Genomic DNA, 21,106 nt, shown 5'->3' with positions numbered 1-21,106 from the left:
ACCCAGCTGCAAGTATAACAGGAAACCAAAGTACAAGACAGAAATAATTTAGTTGAGCACTTTTGCTGAGACAATGTGCTGGTAGCTCTTGATAATCCTCACTATGAAGAGTTTCCAATGGAGCCACTTTCTTACTATAGGAAATAGCTATAACGTGGAAGCACAAAGCTTCATCACATACTTTGATTCAGTCACATTAAAGGATGCTAGTTTCTGACTCTTTGTTTATACTTCAATATGAACCAGTACGATTTTCAATTATGCTCTGTCCTGGTGTCCCACTGTGACCGTGTTCCGATTTGCACTAATTATAGTAAACCATAACTTAGACGGTTTTATTTCAGGTGAAAACATGTGTTGATAAAGTCCAAAAGGCAGAAATTTACCACGAGGCATACCGTGGGCCTACCCAATGGTTCGTCTTACAAGGTATATCAAATAGCGCGTCCTTGTGCCTGTGGAAATTCAGTTTCTTTCCTTATTCTTTGTGACGGCCCTGGTTGACCCACTTCCTGTGGCCTGATTGCCAGTTGTCATGGTGAAGTCAAAGCACTGAGAGGAAAAGGGGCCAAATTGCCTGGAACCAGGATTAAACAACTATACCAGATGACACTTTGCTAAATGATGTTTTTCTTCTTACAGTGGGACTGCGTCACTGGTTTCTCAACACAAAGGACTAAACTAGGATAGAGCTCTGTCGTCGAGCCTCAGCAACACAGTTTCTTCCGATAGAAATCACTCTTTAGATACTTGGGTAAAAAGCTCCCTTTTCATACCAGTTAGGCTTTGTACCGATGGATTTCCTCTTTGAAACAATGACCCTGATCTATTGAGTACAAAGTGAAAGGGTCAGATGAGGTAAAGCCAATTAATAAACAAGGTTTAAGTTTGTGGAATTGCATGAATTTGCTTTAACATTTAGATAAGATAAATAATATCACCTCTTATATCTGTACAATAAATGGGTAAATATGCAGCTGGAGGCTAGCTAGCAGATGGTTCGCTTATAGCTTAGCTTAAAAATTAGCACACGAACAAAGATCATTGTGATAAGAAGTATTTCAAATAAGAAACAATCTTTGGGGGAAATCCTTTGGACATTTTGACAACTTCCCATCCACAAACATGGAGGAGGCAAGATTTATGATGCATACTGCAGCCAGCGACCAGATGGCTTCACTTATGGGAAGCAGTCATGTTGTCCACCTTTATATACAGTCCCTGATAAGAACTGAATGAGGCTAGCTTAATTCCCGTTTCCAGTTTTAATGCTAAGCCAAGAGGCTGCTAGCTCGAGCTTCAAATTTACCATACAGATATCAGAGTTTTATGAACCATCTAACTCTCTGCACGGAAGAAAATAAGCCTTTTTCCCATAACACTGAACTTTCATTTTAAGGCTTACAGTGCTGATAGCATGCTAGACTCTTGCAGCAAAGCATAACAAAGATATTTGTGTCTAATATGTTAAACCCCTCTTCAGAGATGTGTTGTTCATACTGTCACAAAAACCAACTGATGGGTCACGCTGGAATAGCAAGGGGACATCATATTAGCTCAAATGAGCCTGGGGCCCGGTTTGGCATGCTGAGCGCCGAAACGCACCTCCCTCCCATTTGAAACGGGCCAATGCAGGAGCAGAGGGGGTTTGCACACCATCAGCACATTGGGGGATGGGAAGGACACCCAAGCAGTCCCACTTCCAAGAACTGCAGTTGTTGGCTTGGGACAGGAAAAAAAAACTTAACTCGTTCACATTTTTTTCCTCCTCTCCCTTTACTTCTGACGCAAGTCGGTTGTAATCTGCTGCAAAGGAAACATTCTCTACTGAGACTGAGTAGTAAAACATTTTACATCATTCTAGCACTTAGTAAAGATTGCCACATTTTGATTTTCAACAATTAAAAAAGCAGAAGATCAATGTGCCAATTGCAAATACATTGTTGGCTCAACAAAATACAATAATAAGAAAATTATAATTTGAGACATCTTTTCTCCAATCCATTAAATGATATAATAGGCTCCACTGAGGAGCACTAGTAAGAAACTAGATGCCTGAAACAAGGCAGGTCAAGTCAAGTCCTTTCAGCTCTTTGTGTCTTTGACTCCTCCTGGGTCCACCCTGCTCAAAAAATATGCAGTCAAGGTACTTTTGGATAATGGCATAAGAATTATATGTGCAAAGACAGACACATCGCTAATCTTTTTAAATGTGCTGTGAATTTGCAGAGAGCAGCTAAACACATGGCTCAGACCACCCAGGAGCAGGACAACCTCACCCGTTCATCATTGTCTGTCTCAGCTTTGTGCACAATGTCTCCTATATGTCCATAGAGCATAAACGCAGTTTTCTTTAACACTTGAACACAACTCAGAGCTGAAACTACTAAACTTTGATTTGAATGTGAGGACTTTTGCAAGGAATGCCTCTGTTGTCCATCCAGGATGAAGCCTCTGACAGTGGACTATGTTTCCCTCCTCAGTAGTGGCCTCTTCCTCTCTCCCCTCCTCTCCCCCTCTTCCCCTCCTCTCCCCCTCCTCTTCCTCTGCCGCCGCCCCAGCCTCTTCCCCGGCCGCTGCTCAGGTGTCCTGCTGAGCGCCGCAGCTTCTTCCTCTCCTCGTGGTGCTCCCGCTCTGCCTGCAGCTGCTTCCTCTGCTGCTCCGACTGCAGAGGAGGACAAAATTATTTATACTCATTGTTACATCTGCTGTAGACTGATGACTTCCAGACAAGATCAGAGGAAGAGGCACATTCAGGTGGATAAGCAATAACGTACTGAAATCAACAGTTGTTAAATACAACATTTACAAAAATGTAATTTCATTCAAATATAATTGAAGTAAAAGCAATAGGGTCCTCGCACCGTCAGGGTTCGGGCCCTAATTGGAGGTTTTTATACTGACAAGTGTACTGAAAGTTCACTTAGACCTATATATTTATATTTTCAAACATAATATTCGCATATTGTGTGTTCAGTGCAGATTTAAGATTTGTAAAGGTATTTAGAGGTTTTATGCTCTTTACTATTCCGTCTCTAAACTGTAGTGAGAGCTTATCCCCTACACTTGAATTTAGATTGTTGTGCCTATATATTACGGCAGTTGCTGTAATCATATTCTGCTCTTCCTTGGGAATTGCTGACATGACTCCACCTTGGAATATTATTATCATGCTATGTTACACTGGCTTGTTATGGGAACGCAGGATAAAGGCCACTTTGGCCAAGGCTTAACTTTTTATTGAATTTATCATGGATGACAAATAGAGTTGCCTTGGACAATTGTGGCATCAGTTGGTTTACAGCAGATAGTGACCTGACTTGTTTTTGTTCTTCATTGCTTTGGAGAAAAGGAGAAAATCCATCTGTTAAGGGATTTATTTGACTTCCTCAGGATGAGTCTGAGGAAGAGCCTTGGGCTCGAAATGTCACTACGGGAAATAATTCCTTTAACAGGAGCTAATATTGGTGCAGATTTTCTTTTGTTGATCCGTCACCGATGAAACATTTCTTTACTGGATGTGAGCGTGTTGTTCACATATTTTGTCTTTTGCTTCGTACAATCAAGCGACAGTACATCGGACAGTACATCACGTGAGCAGTTTACCTTTTTGAGAGTGAAGGTTAACTGTTTGCTGCCAACTGCAGCGTCGGTCACGTTGCTAGTTCCAGAATTTTCCTCCAGCTTCAGACGGTCCTCCAGTGAAGCCCTGCAAGAACATGCACATGTTAATGCCACAAAACGCACAGTATACATCCAGGAACACAGTCAGAATTAGGTTCTATAATGTGCTTACCTACAGCTGTTAAAATTGCTATGAGTATTATTTCTATAAGTTTGTAAATGTATTCATTCAGAAAAACCTGCAGCTCAATGCTTCTGCTATCACGATACAAAATAAAGTGAACATCGGCCATCAACAGCTGCAAACCCTAAAGTAAACAATAAACCAGCACTTGTGTAAGAGTTCCATTTAATACATTTCCAAAAACGTACTTCTGTAGTTTCTGCTTGCGGGCCATGTCGTTAAAACTTCTGAACTCCTCCCCGGCTTTGATTTGATAAAACTGAGGCTGACTTGTCTTCTTGCTCTCGGCCATGTTTGAGGTTTTCTCTCCCCCTTTCTCCAGCAAGACGGTGTTGCGGTCAGCATCCTTCCTCTCCTGCCGCCGGCGGTCTCGGCCCTCCTGCCACAGCAACCTCCGCTGCTCCCTCACCTCCTCCACCCAGCTCTTGTCATCGTCTGAGCTCTCCTCCTCGGAGCTTGCTCGCCCCTCAGGCTCCTCCTCGTTGTCAGCCGCCTGGACAAAGACATTGAAAAGTTTTAAAACATTTATTGAGATATTGTAATATTCTTTCAGGGCTCTGGACACAGGCCTGACCTTTCATCCCAAATCGTGTCTAGAAAACACAGTATGACTAAACATAGCACGCTCCCAGAGGCTTGTGAACAAGACAGAAACAGATGACCGTGTCTGGAAGGATTATGGAGCACCGCAAGCTGGTATCACACTTAATACTCTACTTCCAGTAGAAGAAGTGAATGTGGAAAGCCACGATTTAGTTATTATGCCACTTCCCTCTGGCTCAAACTAATTAAAACCCCTCACAAGACTTCCTTCCTTTGTTACATAGAAGCAGTTCAAAAAGTGTTCTTTACTCATACCTCTCATTTCTAAAAATCCTGGAGTCAAACATCAGGAGTCATAACTGTGCTGAGAATATTACCTGTTCGGAAGCTGCAGCCTGCTGAGCCAGTAGATGCAGCTTCTTCTTCCTCTTCAGTCCGACCTTGGAGACGATGGGGTTGAGCAGGCGGAACTCCTCGCTCTGCTCGTCTACCTGGTACTCAGGGTTTTCGAACATCATCTTGAAGCGGTCGTCGCCCAGGATGCTGGGGATAGTCTGCAGTTTTGAAAAGTTGAAATGGTGGAACTGGTTAGGAACAATGCATTAGAAGAAAAGATACCGAATTTTCAAAGTTTTTTTTAATAGATGCTGTGGTAGGAAATACATCCAGCTCATGAGGTACACCAAATAATCTTAATTTCATTAAATTTGTTTGATAAAAGTTCCAACTGAGTCCCATTTTATAAAACACAAAGATCACACTTTTATGAAGGTGACAAACTGTGCACGATAAACATAAATGCATTACAGTATTATTGTGATGGCGACAGCATCTTAACAATTAAGCACAAACAGACACAAACACAGAAACACCTTTATTTCTGTGGTTGCAACCTCAGTTATCTTACCTTGCCCTTCTTTTTCCTAGAAGCCAGCTCTGCTTGGTCATCACCCTCCTCCATCAGCTTGAGAGCCAGATCCTTGTTCACCTTGGGCAGCTTCTGTTTCGGTCAGAGACAGTCGAATATTTCATTAAAAACACACAGGAAGCAGGAAACACGATCGAACAGTTTTTACGGACATCAAACAGTCACGAGAGGTTATTTGTTTTTCACTTTTGAAATGAAAAATACACTCACCGTAACCTGCACTCTCTGAGTCCTGGACTCCTCAATCTTCTGGCGGATCTTATCCTTGCGATACTCCTCGTATGCAAAAGGATTAGCCATGCTTTTGACCTGCGGCCAAACCAAACAGCAAAACTGTGAAATCTGAACATTCCGCTTCCACAATAACAACAACAACACTTTTACAGTAAGTTTTGTCTGTTCAGCCTGAACTCAGCAACTCATCTAAATAGTCAAGATATGTAAAAGAAACGTTGACACAGCAGTAACACCATACCTTGTGATAAAGCCTTATGTCCATGAAATAGCCGTGCATGTAGGCTCTCAGGAGAGATGATCCCACCAGATGAGACAAACCTGACACAAAGTAATAAACAGGAAGATGAGTAAATTAATATGAAGCAGAGATAGATCAGTTTGAATTGTGTTAGCAGCAAAGCTCTATGGAGGCAATGATGGTCTGTAAAGCCCATTTACCGCTGGTCAATGAATCGACTATCACCCACTAACATCTGGCTTTTTTCTGCAGTGGGAATGAATACATCCGACATTCACTCTCGGGTCAAATGACTCGGCAGTAGACACAGGTTTTTATCGACCTCAGCTCCAATTGGCAGTGATGGAAACATGATACCCCGGTGAATGAGACAGCGAGGTGAGAGAGCTCCTCAGTTTTCGGTGCGTTTGTGACTTGATGCTGAACATGATGCACCGGGGGGGGAAAACTAAAAGGCAAACTCCTCTACTGGAAATAGGAAAGGAGTCCATTGCCTCTTTTTTCTAGATTTGAAAGAAAACCTGCATATAACCGCTAATTTTTGTGTAAAAAAGGTATTAGTCTACAGGTCCAGATTGATATTTCAGAGTTTTTTTTACAGACGTTCATGGTCCCAGAGGATGAATCCCACTGGCAAAGAAACTTAATTCTTGGGTGATCTTTTTTTTTTTAGGTTTTCAGGCAAAGTCTATTGATGTTCTGATCATGTTCTTCATTCTTAACCAGTGGTTCCCAGCTTATGTTGAACACTTTATATTTGCATTTATAAAGGTGTCTCCAGATTGCATTTGCTGACAGTGATACTCTGACCATGTTGGGATTGTTTTATTCACAAAGAATTTGGCAATCATTATCTTTAGTCGTCTTACATGCTCTTCCAGGCCTTTTGTTTCTGCTGAGCATGGCAGTGCTTTATGTATTTTTAAGAATGTATGAAATTGTTGCACACTTGAGTCTCTGCAATTTGTCTTTTTTCAGTCTAACGAGGCACCATTCATTTGCATCTACGAGTTCCCATTACCAGCTACTGAAAGTAACAGCTGTTGTTAAATTAGCTGTTGTAATGCAAATCTAACAACAGCTAATCAAGTCCCGAGCTTTTATTTGCTTGAATTAAGATAAAATGATGAGAGAAGAGTTCAAACGTGGCCAAGAAACTGAACCAATTGTCCAATTGCTAGTGAGCCTCTGAAAATTGAGGGATTGTGTACAATAATGGCTGTAATTCCTAAACATAAGTGCAATCTTTGTGTTCAACCCCCTTGAATCAAAGTTGAATCTCAACTTCAACCACATCTACAACTAAATCCATTGTGGTGGTGCAATGAGGCGACATTAAAAAAAATTGTGTGACTGTCCAAATACTTATGGCCCCAACTAGTATTAGTGTAATCAATGAGGAGCTACCCCTTGTGAAATATTTCAGCAGTATTTTGTCTATGACTGTAAATGAGAGAGGAAAATCAGTTTCATTGACCTATAGTCTAGATAATATACAAATCAGTTCAGAAAGTACCAAGAAAAACTAGGTTACTGAGGTCACACACTGTGTACTGGAACTGCAGGATTCAGTTGTAGTGACTATAAAAAAAAAAAATCTGCCAGCGTGTAGGTGCATGAAGTTGAACGGGGTGCAGGGAATGTGGAGTAAATTACTCTTCCCAGGAACTTACACCAGTCAGACTGGGCTGACTCCGGGTTACATAACAGGGCCACGATACGCAGCTCCTGTAAATCAACACCGCTGTTCCCCCCCCCCTGCCTGCCCCCTCCTCTCCATTTATTCCACATTAGCCAACCACCTTTCTGCTTCTTGTCATTTGATCTCTTTACTGCTGAGCCTGCATTCCAATGTTCATTCAACCCTTCAAGTGTCCACTCCCCGACCCTTCTTTCGCCCACCCCCACAAGCCTCTCAGTCGTTCCCTAGAGCCCTGTCTACGCCTGTTTTTTATATACGTGTCCTGATCTGATCACAAGTCGACAGCTTTCAGTTCAGGTATGAACGCACCAGAGACACATTGAGGAAACGTTTGAGATTCGATCAAACATTTGGAGGTGGTCTGCGACACATGTGGCCAAATTCTTTTAGCCGTCTGTGTCGGGGCCACATTGAAGGGCCGCCTACTCAAATGACGTCTGACCTGCTACAATTACATAACGAACCAAAAATATTTCACACTTCTTGGTGTTTCCAATCCATTTATTTATTTCATATGAAAACTGCGCCACATGTTCATTTTCTACTTTTATTTTCACGAGTAAAAAAAAATCTTATTCTATCACAGAGCTGGCCAGCTCCTGCTGTCTTTCTCTCACACACGGACAACAGACCTGTCCATCAGAGTCAAGAAGAATATGGACTTTCTCCTTATCTTTAGAGTATTTATGGACTTTCATTTTGAGAGCAGTACTTCTTTTCACTTTCAGATTTTGTAAATCTGTCCCTTAAACCACTCCCCTCCCTCTTAAACAGTCTATGCTCACGTACACATTTTCTCAGTTCCTTTTCAGAACTTTGTCTGCAATCAGATATATATTTTTTAGCACAAATGTCTTGTGCTTCAGTAAGAGTTCGTCTCCTCGTGCCCTGACTGCTTCTGTGCGGATGTGAAACTTCAGCTCTCAGATTTCTGTGCTCGCTCTTAGACTCAATGGAGCCTGATGAACCTGATTATAAAGGACTGGGTGCCAAAGAAATGATTTTTTCAAACTAAATGCAAATTAGACTTAAGTCCTCATTATTGATTCAGACAGCTTCCCCAGTTACTCAATATATTGGTTGACTTTCTTCTCCTGTAGAGTCTAATCTTAGAAATCCTGGTGATACACAAAATCAGTGATGGTCTTTGACCATTATATCAAATCATTGACCTGTAGTGGATTTTTCCATTTAAAAAATACTGCCAAACTCAGGACCTTTGTTTCACAAACGGGGCTACAGACGATTATTCAGGGCTTTGTTTTATCCCATTTGGCCGACTGCAATTAACTTTATTACCTGTCTCAGGCTACCTCCATACTACGGCGTTTTCATCCAAACTAAAGCGATCTCCGTCCACACCAGAGTTTTGGCTCTGTATCAGTTTTAATCCCTGTCCATGCTATCAAACCGGAAAACACATATCAAATGGACAATTATGTACACTAAGCATGCACGTGCCTGTGTAAACAGGAACCTTTTGTTTGTTAGTTGCAGAAAGAGCTAAGTGAGATGCTCCGCAGTCTCTGCAGACTTTCTCCCCCTGGCCTCCTAGTATTAAGTCAGTAGACATCCAGGGGGATCCCCCACTGGATTCACCACGAGTGAGTAAAAAAGCAGTGAAACACAGACGAAGACTGCGGTGTCTGTGTGTTGTAAAAACAAAATCATGTGATCTCCGCATCAGAGTTAAAATGCCACTTCGTGCCTCTGTTTGCTGCACCACCTCTCGCCTGAATAATGGGGAGGATTTGTTGCTGTTGTGAACACGTGTGTGAAGAGAACCTCCCGCTGTGCTGTGCATGTGTGAAAGCGAGACTGCAGGTAAACTCTGTAACCAATTCTCCGGATTTTACATTGTCTGCATGCATTGCCTTTAGAAAAGACTAAACTGATACTGTAAAACTGTTTGTTCAAATTGATTTGCAGATGCAGTGATGAGAAATGGAGGCAGCAAGGTCTCACCCAGATTGTCCAGGTCCTTGCGGGTGACAAACTTGTAGTCATCGTACACTGTGCTCTCTGGACTCTCCTCCAGCTCCTCTGTCAGGTTGTCGAGGAAGGAGCACCACCGAGGTGCAGGGCCCAGAGCCTAAACACACACACACACACACACACACACACGGTTCAGATTTAGAATACTGAGTAAGTACTAAACCTGTCATGTATTTAGGGAAACAAAAATAGTCTTTACTGTACAAGATTCAGTTTCAGTTAGAAATGACTCAGCTGCTTCTGTGGGCTTGTGCTGAGCCAACACTGGTGATAGAGCAGAAGCATCAGCAAAGTACCGACTGCAATCATTGATGAGCAGTCGTTTTCACAGTGTGCACATTAACAGTTTGATTCTACTCGCTTTACACTGTGTGCTTGAAATCCGCATATGCTCATGTTTAGAAACACGTATATAAGCACCAAGCCAGGAATTTCATTATGTCTCTGTCACAATCTCATACAGAGCGATAAACAGGAAATTATAGTTAACATTCTGAGAACTGATTAATCATTAAACTTGTTTAAACAAAATTCCAGACAGTCTCTCATTCCAGCTTGTCCACTGTGACTATCTGCTTCTATTCTTTGTACTAAGCGATAGTAAAGTTAATATCTTTGGATTTTTGACTCTCTGTTTGGATCAAATAAGCTATTATCAACTTTCTGATATTTGAAACAGTTCATTGATAAACCAAGACCGATTAATCAATAATGAAAAGGATTGTTTGTCACAGCCCTAAAACCAACTCTCCGCAGGTTTTATTATGTCTGAAAACAGATCAGGCGAGAGGTGGAGCAGCCGGGGCGAAGCAGGCAGAGGCAGGGAGTGACGCATTACCTCCACTGTGGAGATCACGTGGGGTTCTAATAAGATCAGCACGATAACACACAGCAGAAAATAAAAATACAGAGCGCTATACAACTCTGTGTCTCTTAGGGATCTGTGTAAATTACTGGATAATTTCACATTTAAAATCAATTATTAAATCATTCAAATGAAAAATACTGATGAGGTATAATCAGTTTGTTGTTGAGGTGGTTAAAACCATAGACTCTATATAAAGAGGTTAAAACCCATGGACACATCAGGTGTGGCGAGGGGTTGCCAGTGGCTTTGTGGTAATCGAAGTCTGTCTTCATACAACACTATCAGTAGCTTTTTACATGATTTTTCTTTATAATATTATAATAGAGATTCATTCTCTTGGATTGAGATATTGCGTTTGAGAGGTTTTAGTTAGATTTTGGTTGTTATGTGTTGAAATAGACATTTATTAGTATAAATGATATGGATTTGTTTTGCTGTATCTGTAACTGAAGCATTCTCTAAAAACCTGTGGGGACCCCAGGTGGAGTAAGCACTGTTACAATAAAGTGACCCACATACCATGAGTACCATGTGTTATTTGTCCCTTATCGGGATGTCTGAGATTAATCACTTCAATTATCTCCTATCTAATTCCAAAAGATCTCCGTCTGTCTGGATGTGGAACGTGCAACTCGCAAACCGTTCTATTATTCAGGGCTCAAAGAATTGCAGTGTTGAATTTGGTGCGATTCGGACACGGACCACATTTAATATTGATGAAATTTGAATAGACAGGTGACCGGCGCTCTGTAGAAGCAGCGGCAGGGAATCATCAACATAAGTGATGTTGTCGATCACGACAACAGCAACAACAAATTATTTGATCTAGTTCGTGGTTTTGCAAACCGAGTGGAGCTTCACCAAACTTTGAGCCAACAGGTGAGGTCACTTTAACATTTTTGGATTCTCAAGAGCAAGCTGAACTGCCATTAACAAAAATGAGGATGATGATAATAAATGTTAACAGCAGATACTTTATATTTAATAGAATATGATCTCTGGAAATAATCCTCCTAAAAAAACTCCTAATCAGGATGTACATTCAGACATGTTTGCAGGAACCTGCCATTTATGTTGATATTCCTGTGTCTAACGTCCTACGCTCAGACGTCACCTCCTGACACAACACAGACTATCTGCGTAGGAAAGCTTAGAGGTATCAGGTATCGGCTCATTGATGAAGCTAAACAGTGACAAGGTGCTGGAGGCCGGATTCTTTTGACTTTGTCCTCAGTGTGTGACACAGCGTGACATCATCATCTCTGTGGACTGAGTAGATTGCACAGAACAGGCTGAAATACTGAGTTCAAAGTCGGAGCACAAAATGCTGATGACAACAGCCTTTACCCATCATGCAGCAGCTTTGACAACATGGACAACAGACCTGTCCATCAGAGTCAAGAAGAATATGGACTTTCTCCTTATCTTTAGAGTATTTATGGACTTTCATTTTGAGAGCAGTAATTCTTTTCACTTTCAGATTTAGTAAATCTGTCCCTTAAACCACTCCCCTCCCTCTTAAACAGCCTCTGCTCATGTACACAGTTCCATGTTCCTTTTCAGAACTTTGTCTGCAATCAGATATATATTTTTCAGCACAAATGTCTTGTGCTTCAGTTTGAGTCTGTCTCCTCGTGCCCTGACTGCTTCTGTGCGGATGTGAAACTTCAGCTCTCAGACTTAATGAGCTGGACAGGCTGAGTTCAAAGTTGAGGCACAAAATGCTGATGACAACAGCCTTTATATATCATGCAGCAGCTTTGACCGTATCAGATAACTGACAGAGAAACTTGACGGCCCACACCCTGTTTTGTTAACTCCCAGTGTCCATAAAGATCGGCTGAGTCAAAGGGGCTTGTTAACACACCAAATATTCTTTATTGCTCCATATCGCTTTTTTCTCAGATATGAGCCTGAGATAAGAGCACCTGGTGATGTCATGGTTAGGGAATGTAAAAGCCTGCGTACTCACCGGGATGTAGAAAGTGTTCATCTTGGGATCTTCATTGGCAGTGAAGAGCATACCTGTCAATGACATGGAGGATAAATGCAAAAAAAAGAGCAAAGAGAAAATATTAATGGAGCTGATATCTGGTGTAAACCAGAACCACCAACTTTTGCAACTCATGGACCCTTTAACTGACACAAATTAGACCCTGGACCCCCATTTGACAAGATATTTGTTTTTTTTATGTTTTATTTAAGGAAGTGTATGAAATTTACGACCAAAATAGTAATACATTCTCTCAATGTGTTTCTTGTGGATGAAATTATACTGAAAATAAATCATTCCCCTTTTTGCCTTTTTCCCTTGGAAACCCCCAAGTACTCGACTTTAAGAACCCCAGGTGTAAATATTGAATTTAGTACGAGTCAAGTATTTTAAGGTCCTACAACAGGGACTGGTATTTAAAACAGTAAAAGTTCCAGGTTAAGATTTGAATTTTGACAGGCAACAGAAGAGGATTTTTTATAAATTAGCCGTGAGGCAACTGAAAGGTAGAAAAGGAAAAAACAAGATGATTGGTAATTTCAGGAATTGTCTTTACTTCATTCCTCTATAACAGACTAAAGGATGAAAACGCATTAAAAAATCCCTCATCTAAAACTAAACAATGACTTTAATGTGAATGTCACCCTCAGTTTTTTATCTTGTGTATACTGACTGGCATGAAGTGACCTACAAGATTAAACAGCACAGTCAAACACGTGTGCGAACCCGACTGTGGGACAGCGCCACCCGTTGGTAGGAGAGAGCTGCAGGAAAGCTAGAGGTTGTGTCAAGGATGCAAATCTGAAATAGTTCTCAATGACCATATTTTTACCATCTTGTGTTTCTTTAAAGCAATGATTTGAATGAAATTTTTTAAATTCTCATGCTATGAAATTTAATAATTTACCGAGCGGAGATTGTAACTTTACAAAAAGCTCCAAAATGTGTTCTGTGTCTATTGTTGAGGTGAAATTGTGTAAAATTGCCAATATAAACTTATGAAAAAAAGAAAACTGATTTACAACACCATTTTAAGGGGCTCCAAGTGTGAATGGTTTTTTTCATTGAATATTTCTCGAGAGTAGCTTCATTCTTTTGTTTTGTCACAGAATATATAAGCATTTGCTCCTGCCTGAACCTTTTCAGTCGTTATATAAGATTGTTTAGACTTTGTTTATACTTATTGCACATTGTGTAATGATGACCGAAAAAATGAATAAATCGTTACTTTTTGAATTGATCTTTTGTATCTAAATATAATTTATATAATGTTTTAGTATTATTATCTAATTATTTTACTTTGTTTTCATTTTAAAGTAACATTTTGATGAACCTGTTATGTTTTTGCTGCTGCGACACTGGTAGTTTCTCTACATCAGGACCAATTAGCTGTATCTTATCCTGTGATGTTGCTGAAGTCATTCTCACCTGAATTAGGGTACATGCACACATCATTAATGTTGGCCTGAGGCTGTATGGAGGAGAACACCTTGCCCTGTGGAGGACAGATAGAATAGGTAAGAGATGATGAATGGTGTCAGAAAGAGTCAAGACAGATAATGAGACAGTCCGGTTCTGTTTGTGTTGTACTTTTGAAAATACACATAAGCAAAGCCTGCATGATGAAGAATCTCTGATGGGTGACAACATAGTTCAATATTGCGATTTGATGTACAAACAGATACTGAAGTGTGCATATACAGTCCCTATGTCTTCCTCGGTGATGATGCTAATTAATCTAAAACCTTTGCTTTCTGTGATGAAGGAAATCACAGCGTAGCATCATGTGGAGTTCAACTTCGGTGAACTTTGACCTGCGATACTCACATGTCATAGTTATGGCAAAAAACCCTAGAACAAGAACTGATTTTATATATTATCATATTAGTGGAAGGATGTTAAAAGCTGCTAATATTTAAACATGAAAACAAAACGTCATACACTTCATCATCATTCATGTGCAGCACAAGTCAGGTCTTACGTTGTCTTTGTTCCAGAATTTTATAATCTTGGAGTCAGCAGACACAACCAGGTCGAGCTGATCGTGGAAGTTGAGCGCCTTGATTGGCAGGTTGTAGAAGTGGTCTTTAACCAGCAGCGGTTGGTTGGAGCGCAGGTCGTACAGCAGAACCTTCAGAACACAGCACAGGGGGGATAACACCAACGACATTCAGAAATGTATTGTATTCCAAGAGAATAAAAGATTCCACCAAACTCTAAATCAATAATTAAAAGTTAAAGCTAAATTACACCAACAGAGTCAACGTCACCTGGCTGAACATTTTCACTCCAAAAAGCGTCAAATTTTAGGGGAGTCCGCCTCACTTCAGTCAATTCATAACAAGTTAACAAATTGCGGGGAAGAAGTGGAATTTCACACCAGGCAGGCAGCTGAGTGTTTACAATGACATCAAACAGAGAGGAAGAAAACAATGTAGCCACAGATCTCTGATACTGAGGTTACATCCATACAAATATGTCTTCAGTTTAAAATAGCCTTTAAATCTAAAACGATCTCCGTCCAGACAAGCTTTTAATCAGGAGCAAACTCCGTCCATACCAACATACATAGAGAAAATTGTGCGAATGAGAAAGAGCATTTGTGAAAAGTTAAGAGCAGGGAATTCCTTTCTTGGACCGAAGATGAGGTGGAACTCTTACTGACATTAAACTCTGGAGTTTGTGCCTGTCACATATGAAGAACGCAGCAGGAGATGGTTTCGTGTCCACTCGCTCGCAGTGAATGCTCCAGAGGATCTCCTGCTGTGTTCTCACATGGACTCATTCGGACATTATCGGAAGTTTTTACTAAGAGGGCTGGCAGGAAAAACTCTGGAGAAAGTCTGGAGCCTCTGACTCGGCCATTTGCGTCCGGATAATTGGAGGAGATTTGGAGTTCAGTTCTTGTCTGAAAGCATTTTAAGTGTTAGTAGTGCTTTGCATTCTCCACTGGTGGTTCAGTCTGCTGGTGACTGTTTCATTGTTCCCAAACATCTGAGATTCTGCCTGTTCAGACTTAACGCAGTCCTGGAGTTTTCAAACTCAAATGTTATCAGCAGCATTTCCAAACTTCTCCGTTAGGCACCCGAAATAGTGGCGTGAAAGACAAGCGTAAACGTAGAAACAGATAGTTAAAGAGCCTGAGACTGATGTTTGCCATCATGAAAATCTTGTGTTGTACACTCATTTGAATTTTGAACACAAAAAAAAGTGGATGGAGTAAAAAGCAGAATATCATAAGAGTGTTTCAGCTCACCTGTCCTGTGCTGGTGCCGACTGCCATGGTGAGGGAGCCATTAAACTTCAGAGCACTGATTGAAGGCAAACCTTGAACTCTGTTGAGAAAAACATCATCAGAATAATAAAAGTCAAAGTGAGACACAGCAGCAAACATAAGTCATAATGACAGAGACACTGTAGCTTTTCTGAGACAGGATAGAAAACCGACTGGGATCAGAGAAGAGCTGGATATTTCCACACTGCACCAAAATGATGCAGAGCTTGCACTTAGTGTTTTCATGCAGCTCAGATACAGCAGGGCTCCAGACTAACTATTTTTACTAGGAGAACTGTAGCCTCTTACTGAAAATTTCAGGAGCGCAAGCAGAACATTTAGGTGCACACCTTAAATCGACCTGCAAAGCAATTATTCAGATCTTCCCACATAAATAGAAAACTTACAGAAATGACAATGTCAGGGCTCCAGACAAACTTTTTCCACTAGTAGCACTGGTTTTGTAGGTGCTCCACTTACAAAGACATACAACGCAATACATTCATATTTTTTCCCATCTTAACTGTTTTACTGATAAATGTTTCAGTAATAAATATAAATATTACAAAATAACAACCACAACAAAACAAGTAAGTGAGGAACTTCCTCTGACAGAATGCCTCTCCCTCCCCTCCCTTTAGAGCACATCCCCCTGAGGCACCTATGAAGGCCAAGCCTCATATTTGGGCCTTTTAGCTCTTTTGCCCTGACTGAACCTCATCTGTTCAGCCTACTTGGCATCAACCTCCTCCAAGCTAGTTCCCTCAAGACTTATTCTAATCAGGTGCTCCACTGTCTCCACATGAGGGGAGCCTCTGACATCACATTTAATCCTCTCTTGTGCCAAGAATCCTGTCATATTATTCTGAAATTGGCCATTTTGCACTTTTACTTTAAGTACATGCTGATTAGGGCTGGTTATCGCCACCGATTTCCCAAATCAATTTGATTACGACTCACGAGGTCTCGATTCGATTCAGTTAGGGATATTTCACTACCAATTTTTCTTGGATATGAAAGAAATTCTCAGAGAACTTAAGCTGTAAACTGTGAAAGGAAAGAAGAAATTATTGTGATAAATAATATTATTTTCATACCACTGAAAAAATAAAAATATTAGATCATAATCCTGCAAGTACACCCTTTCAAAGAGCAATGAACTTTCAATTCTTATGAATATTGTGTCTGACATTTGAATTAGAATTAAAAATATTATAATATCCTCAATAAATAAACCATGAATAAAATAGACCACACAGACAACTAATATAATAAATGATATTAACTCTCTGGCTCTGTTAACAAAAATTGCGACTATTTATAAAATTTTGTCTCCGAAAATAGTCACAAAAAGTGACGAAATGGTCGCAGTGTGGTGCCCTGTATAGACAGTGGAGATGTGGCCATGTGGCTTCATATGAAACCATTCGACATGTCAATGCGACAGATTGGCACTTACTCTGTTCCCTCAGTGAGGCTGCTTAGGGCACAGTCCAGTATGCCCACTCTGTTCCGCACACGAGGGTCCCAGCATTCCACCCTTCCCTGGAGACCCAACAGATGAACCAGTCAATAAATACAGGGACTGTGGTTTTTTTAACATACACCTCAAGGCTTCCCAAAACTGACTGAGACAGAATTCTAAGCAACACTTGGTAGATTTAATCACTTAAAATAACAATTTCAAAATGACTTTGATGGTGCACAAAGTTATATTAGGGAGACTGACAGGTCTTTAATTGCCAAAGTGCCCCCTGGAGGCCTAGAAGCGCACTATGTAACAGCTGGAACATTACGAGCTGCTTTCCTGATGAAAAGTGCCAGGTAATGGTTCGAAATAGTTGAACTTAATATGAAATTTATAGTATATATATAGAAAAAATGGAATTCTAAAGTTTTTACAGAGGCAGGCTGTCAGACCATAGACTATATATACAGATGAAGAATGTGACTGCTCCCTAAAATGAAGCCAAGACATCTTGATCGTGTCCTGAAAATGTAAATGAAAATCTGGCAAAACCATGGCACGTACCTCTGAGGTCCCTGTGGCAAGCAAATGATGGACGGAGTTTATGTCACACACATTGTTCTCCCTGGTGGAGAAGTCAAGAAAAAGGCATCGTGAGCATCAGAGAGCGATCACAGCAGAAATATTTATGTCCAACTGCACCAGTGGTAGAGTGGAACAACAATTTCAATATTTACACTTGAATGAATTTAGAGTTAACAACTGCTATTATTGGATCATATGCATATCATTGCACACATCAACAGTCACATACTACCAATGGTAATACTTACACAGCATCAGTCTGGAGTGAGTTGAGAAAGCGCCCTTGTTCCAGATTCAGCCTGAAAACCTCTGAACTGTAAAAGAAGATTCCGGTGTCACCAACAAGCTTGTTTAAAGGACATGCTCAGGATACATTTTGAATGAAGAATGACAGAGGCCCTCATCATCCACCATTCAATCACTTATTCACCTTGTCCCCACAAAGAAGAGGTCACAGGAAGGGTAGTGGTAAGAAAAGTCTCGTCCGAACTTTGGAATACGCGTCTTGTAGTATTGTCCGTGCTGAGAGTGGATCTCTACGTAGCGGTCAGAATGCAAGAACACCAACTGCACAGACACAAAGCAAACATCACAGAATGACTTTCAAAGCAAGGTTCATCAAAAATGCTGAAGAACACAGAAATAAAAATATATTCACATAACAGGATAAATAAGTAAATTAAAGCTGTGACTGTGCTGTAAATGATGACACTACAAGGATTTCACAGATTTTTCAAGAATATCCCTAAAAGAGAACTTTTTATATTTCTAATATGTGGATAAATCTGGTCGTTGATTGTAAACAGTGCTCACTGAAGTGTGCTGTGGAATCATAGTAAGCAGGGACTGTTTTCTCTGTGGAAGTGAATATAGCTGGACTGGGAACATTGTTAAGATTAACATCCGATTTACTTGGTAAACGTATATTCTGTTGCCAGGAAGTCCATGAATATGACGTCTATGATGTTAGTTTTATATTGTATGATTTAGCATTGATGTCATAGATAGTGGTGGTGATGTGAGGATCTGCTGTTTTCTCACATCTGCCTTTTCTGACATTCTCCTGTTTTTACAAGTGGATTTGGCAGAGAAACTCCGCAGAAAGTCTGGAGGCTCTCACTTGGTCATTTACCCTCTTACATAGAGCCCCTCTGGAGAATGTCCGGGGATCAGTGCATGTCTGAAAGCAGCTATACACAGATCAGGTATAAAAAAAGCATTGTGGGGCAGCAGGCCACTGATGTCTTACCTTAGAGTAGTCATCAGACAGGATGTCAAAGGCCAAAACTTTGAGGGAGAAAAAAGAACCTTGTTAAATTTAGTCATTAGTGACATGAAGGACAGTGAACAAGTGGGCGACTTACCATCGGAATCCAGACAGCGTTCAAACTTCAGGGACAGATGATAGGTGTCGTAACAGCGAACCCTGGGCTTGTAAGTGCCTGATATCAACAGATACAAAAGTCAAAAATCTAAAAAAATTAAATGACCAGCATGATTGGGGCATTGGAACATTTTATCCACAGCTCATCTCACCAACTGCCAGGATGAACTGCCCGTCTCTCGACACTTTGATGGAGTTGCACACTGTGGGCATCTCAAAGTCCTGGATGAGCTCGATCCTGCGCTGGATGTCTGGAAAAAGAAACAATGAACACAAAAATAAGTCAAAAATAATGATGTGCATTTTGGGGAAAGAAAATGAGCCCGTGTGTAATGCTGAACTCACCTGCATCGTTCTTTTGAAGCTGTCTTTTCTTACGATCTGACAGCCACTGCATTAAAGAAGATACTCTGTTAAGCTCGTAAAGAAGCATCAGTTAACAAAGGTAATAAATAAGTAAACATACCATATAAACATCAGAGAAATGTGGGACATAGCAAGAGCGATATTATTTAAAATTTAAAGATGATTGCACATAGAAAGATAAGGAAATTCAGATAAGATCATCCATATTACACAATGGGGACATTTGCCATGTCAGCAAAGGGTTTAGAAAAAATAAGATGCAACAGGTACAATATAGAACTAAATAAGTAAACATAAACATATAACAAATATAAAAACAGGAGAGCTTTAAATAGAAGAAATACACAATCCAATGTGAAGAGGATTGCGCAAAGAAAGGTATTGAAATTACACAAAGTATCAGGATAAGACGGAGATATTATTTGTAGAGAAATGAGTAAAGAGCAGTGGCACATGGTGATTGCACAAGGATGTATACTGTATATGTGCATGAGTATAAAGAGATATTGATAGTTTTTGTATGAAATGACACCTGTGTGAACAATGAGGTGATCCATAATAAAACAGTTGTTGGTTACAGCAATGCTCTCATCTCTAACATGTGTGTCGTTTATTCTAGTTAAGGTCAATTCTATTACTGGTCCAGCATTTTGTGATATGAATGTACAGAATGAGGGATGGAGGCTGAACTGAAGAATCTCAAACGATGATCAAACACATATACAAGTTCCTACAGTTACATGACATGTTACATTAGCGTGGTGAGTTAATGTTAAAAGTGTTTTTTCCTCCATACGGAATGTTAGGGCTGCTCTTGACACGTTCGCCGGGCTCGTTAGCGCTGTTAGCGTGTTAGCTAAAGTTAAACTTCATGCATTGAGTCACGTTGTTCTTACCTCAGGAAGAGACTTCCCGTGACTCAAGTTATAAATCTTCACGTCGTTCACACTTGATATCTGCATGATGGCCGGTGACAGAGGCTCCGGACTCACTCACTCACACTCACTCACACTCTCACTACACCGTGGTGAACCGGAGTGAATCCACGTTGTTACCACGGCGTAAAAACAGGAAGTGGAGGTGTGTTTTGGGAGACGTGTCCGGGTGGAAACAACACTCACCGCACACGGTCCTCTTCCTCTTCGCAGTTATTTTTTTAGCTTAAACGTTAAATAAATTATTTCTAAAATAATCAGTCAATAATTAAAACAATATATCTACAAAATGTAAAGCTACAAGTGAATAGTATCGCCTTATTATGTTTCTATATTGCCAGGTCAACCGAGTTGCCTAGCTACTTTTTTTTTTAATTGTACAATACAATATGGAAGTTCAATAGTGTCATAAGCTCGAAATAGAACAGAGAACACAACAATATAACTTAAATACACACACGAAGATAAATTAAATAAGATAACATTGTCATAGTTAAGGGGCTTGTTGTAATTCAAAGGTTATTTTGGCCTTTTTCTTCTTCATATACATCAAGGATTTGTTGTACAGTGCAAACTCTCTCATCAAGACTGTAAATAGAGTCTGTGTTTTTTTATACAGTTATACAAATGGATTAAAATCTGTGTGTTTAAAGTGTTTAACAGCAAATCATAATGTTGATCCTCCATCGTGATTCTAAATTTGACTTTATTGGAGTTTAGGTTCCACCCAATCGTACATATCACACCAATGTGTGTTGCTGTAAGGCCCGATTTAATACATG

General features: G+C 40.4%; 1 protein-coding gene across 1 annotated transcript; it reads right to left on the bottom strand.

The window, feature by feature from the left end:
• Positions 1-339: 339 nt before the first annotated feature.
• On the bottom strand, positions 340-20,477 carry nol10 (nucleolar protein 10). The gene is made up of 21 exons (XM_035168601.2): positions 20,286-20,477; positions 19,369-19,414; positions 19,176-19,274; positions 19,004-19,081; positions 18,889-18,926; positions 18,070-18,206; positions 17,888-17,953; positions 17,619-17,679; positions 17,046-17,131; positions 15,569-15,647; positions 14,294-14,443; positions 13,741-13,807; positions 12,292-12,344; positions 9,422-9,548; positions 5,755-5,834; positions 5,490-5,588; positions 5,259-5,351; positions 4,729-4,905; positions 3,997-4,301; positions 3,607-3,709; positions 340-2,665 (listed from the first exon to the last, which is right to left on the bottom strand). Exons 1-21 carry the CDS (start codon positions 20,349-20,351, stop codon positions 2,480-2,482), a joined length of 2,196 nt encoding a protein of 731 aa, XP_035024492.2. The 5' UTR covers positions 20,352-20,477; the 3' UTR covers positions 340-2,479.
• Positions 20,478-21,106: the final 629 nt, after the last annotated feature.

The sequence above is a fragment of the Hippoglossus stenolepis genome, chromosome 10 (genome assembly GCF_022539355.2).
Source record: "Hippoglossus stenolepis isolate QCI-W04-F060 chromosome 10, HSTE1.2, whole genome shotgun sequence".
NCBI lineage: Eukaryota > Metazoa > Chordata > Actinopteri > Pleuronectiformes > Pleuronectidae > Hippoglossus > Hippoglossus stenolepis.
Note: the sequence above shows the minus strand (reverse complement) of the source record. Positions and strands in the feature narration are given on the sequence as shown.

Excerpts from the sequence above, each read along its gene's own strand:
- nol10 (XM_035168601.2), bottom strand. The coding sequence starts at position 20,351 with ATGCAGATATCAAGTGTGAACGACGTGAAGATTTATAACTTGAGTCAC. Across the intron at positions 4,302-4,728 it reads AGGCTGCAGCTTCCGAACAG|GCGGCTGACAACGAGGAGGA; the intron begins GTAATATTCTCA and ends GTCTTTGTCCAG. Across the intron at positions 2,666-3,606 it reads TAACCTTCACTCTCAAAAAG|TCGGAGCAGCAGAGGAAGCA; the intron begins GTAAACTGCTCA and ends CCTCCTCTGCAG.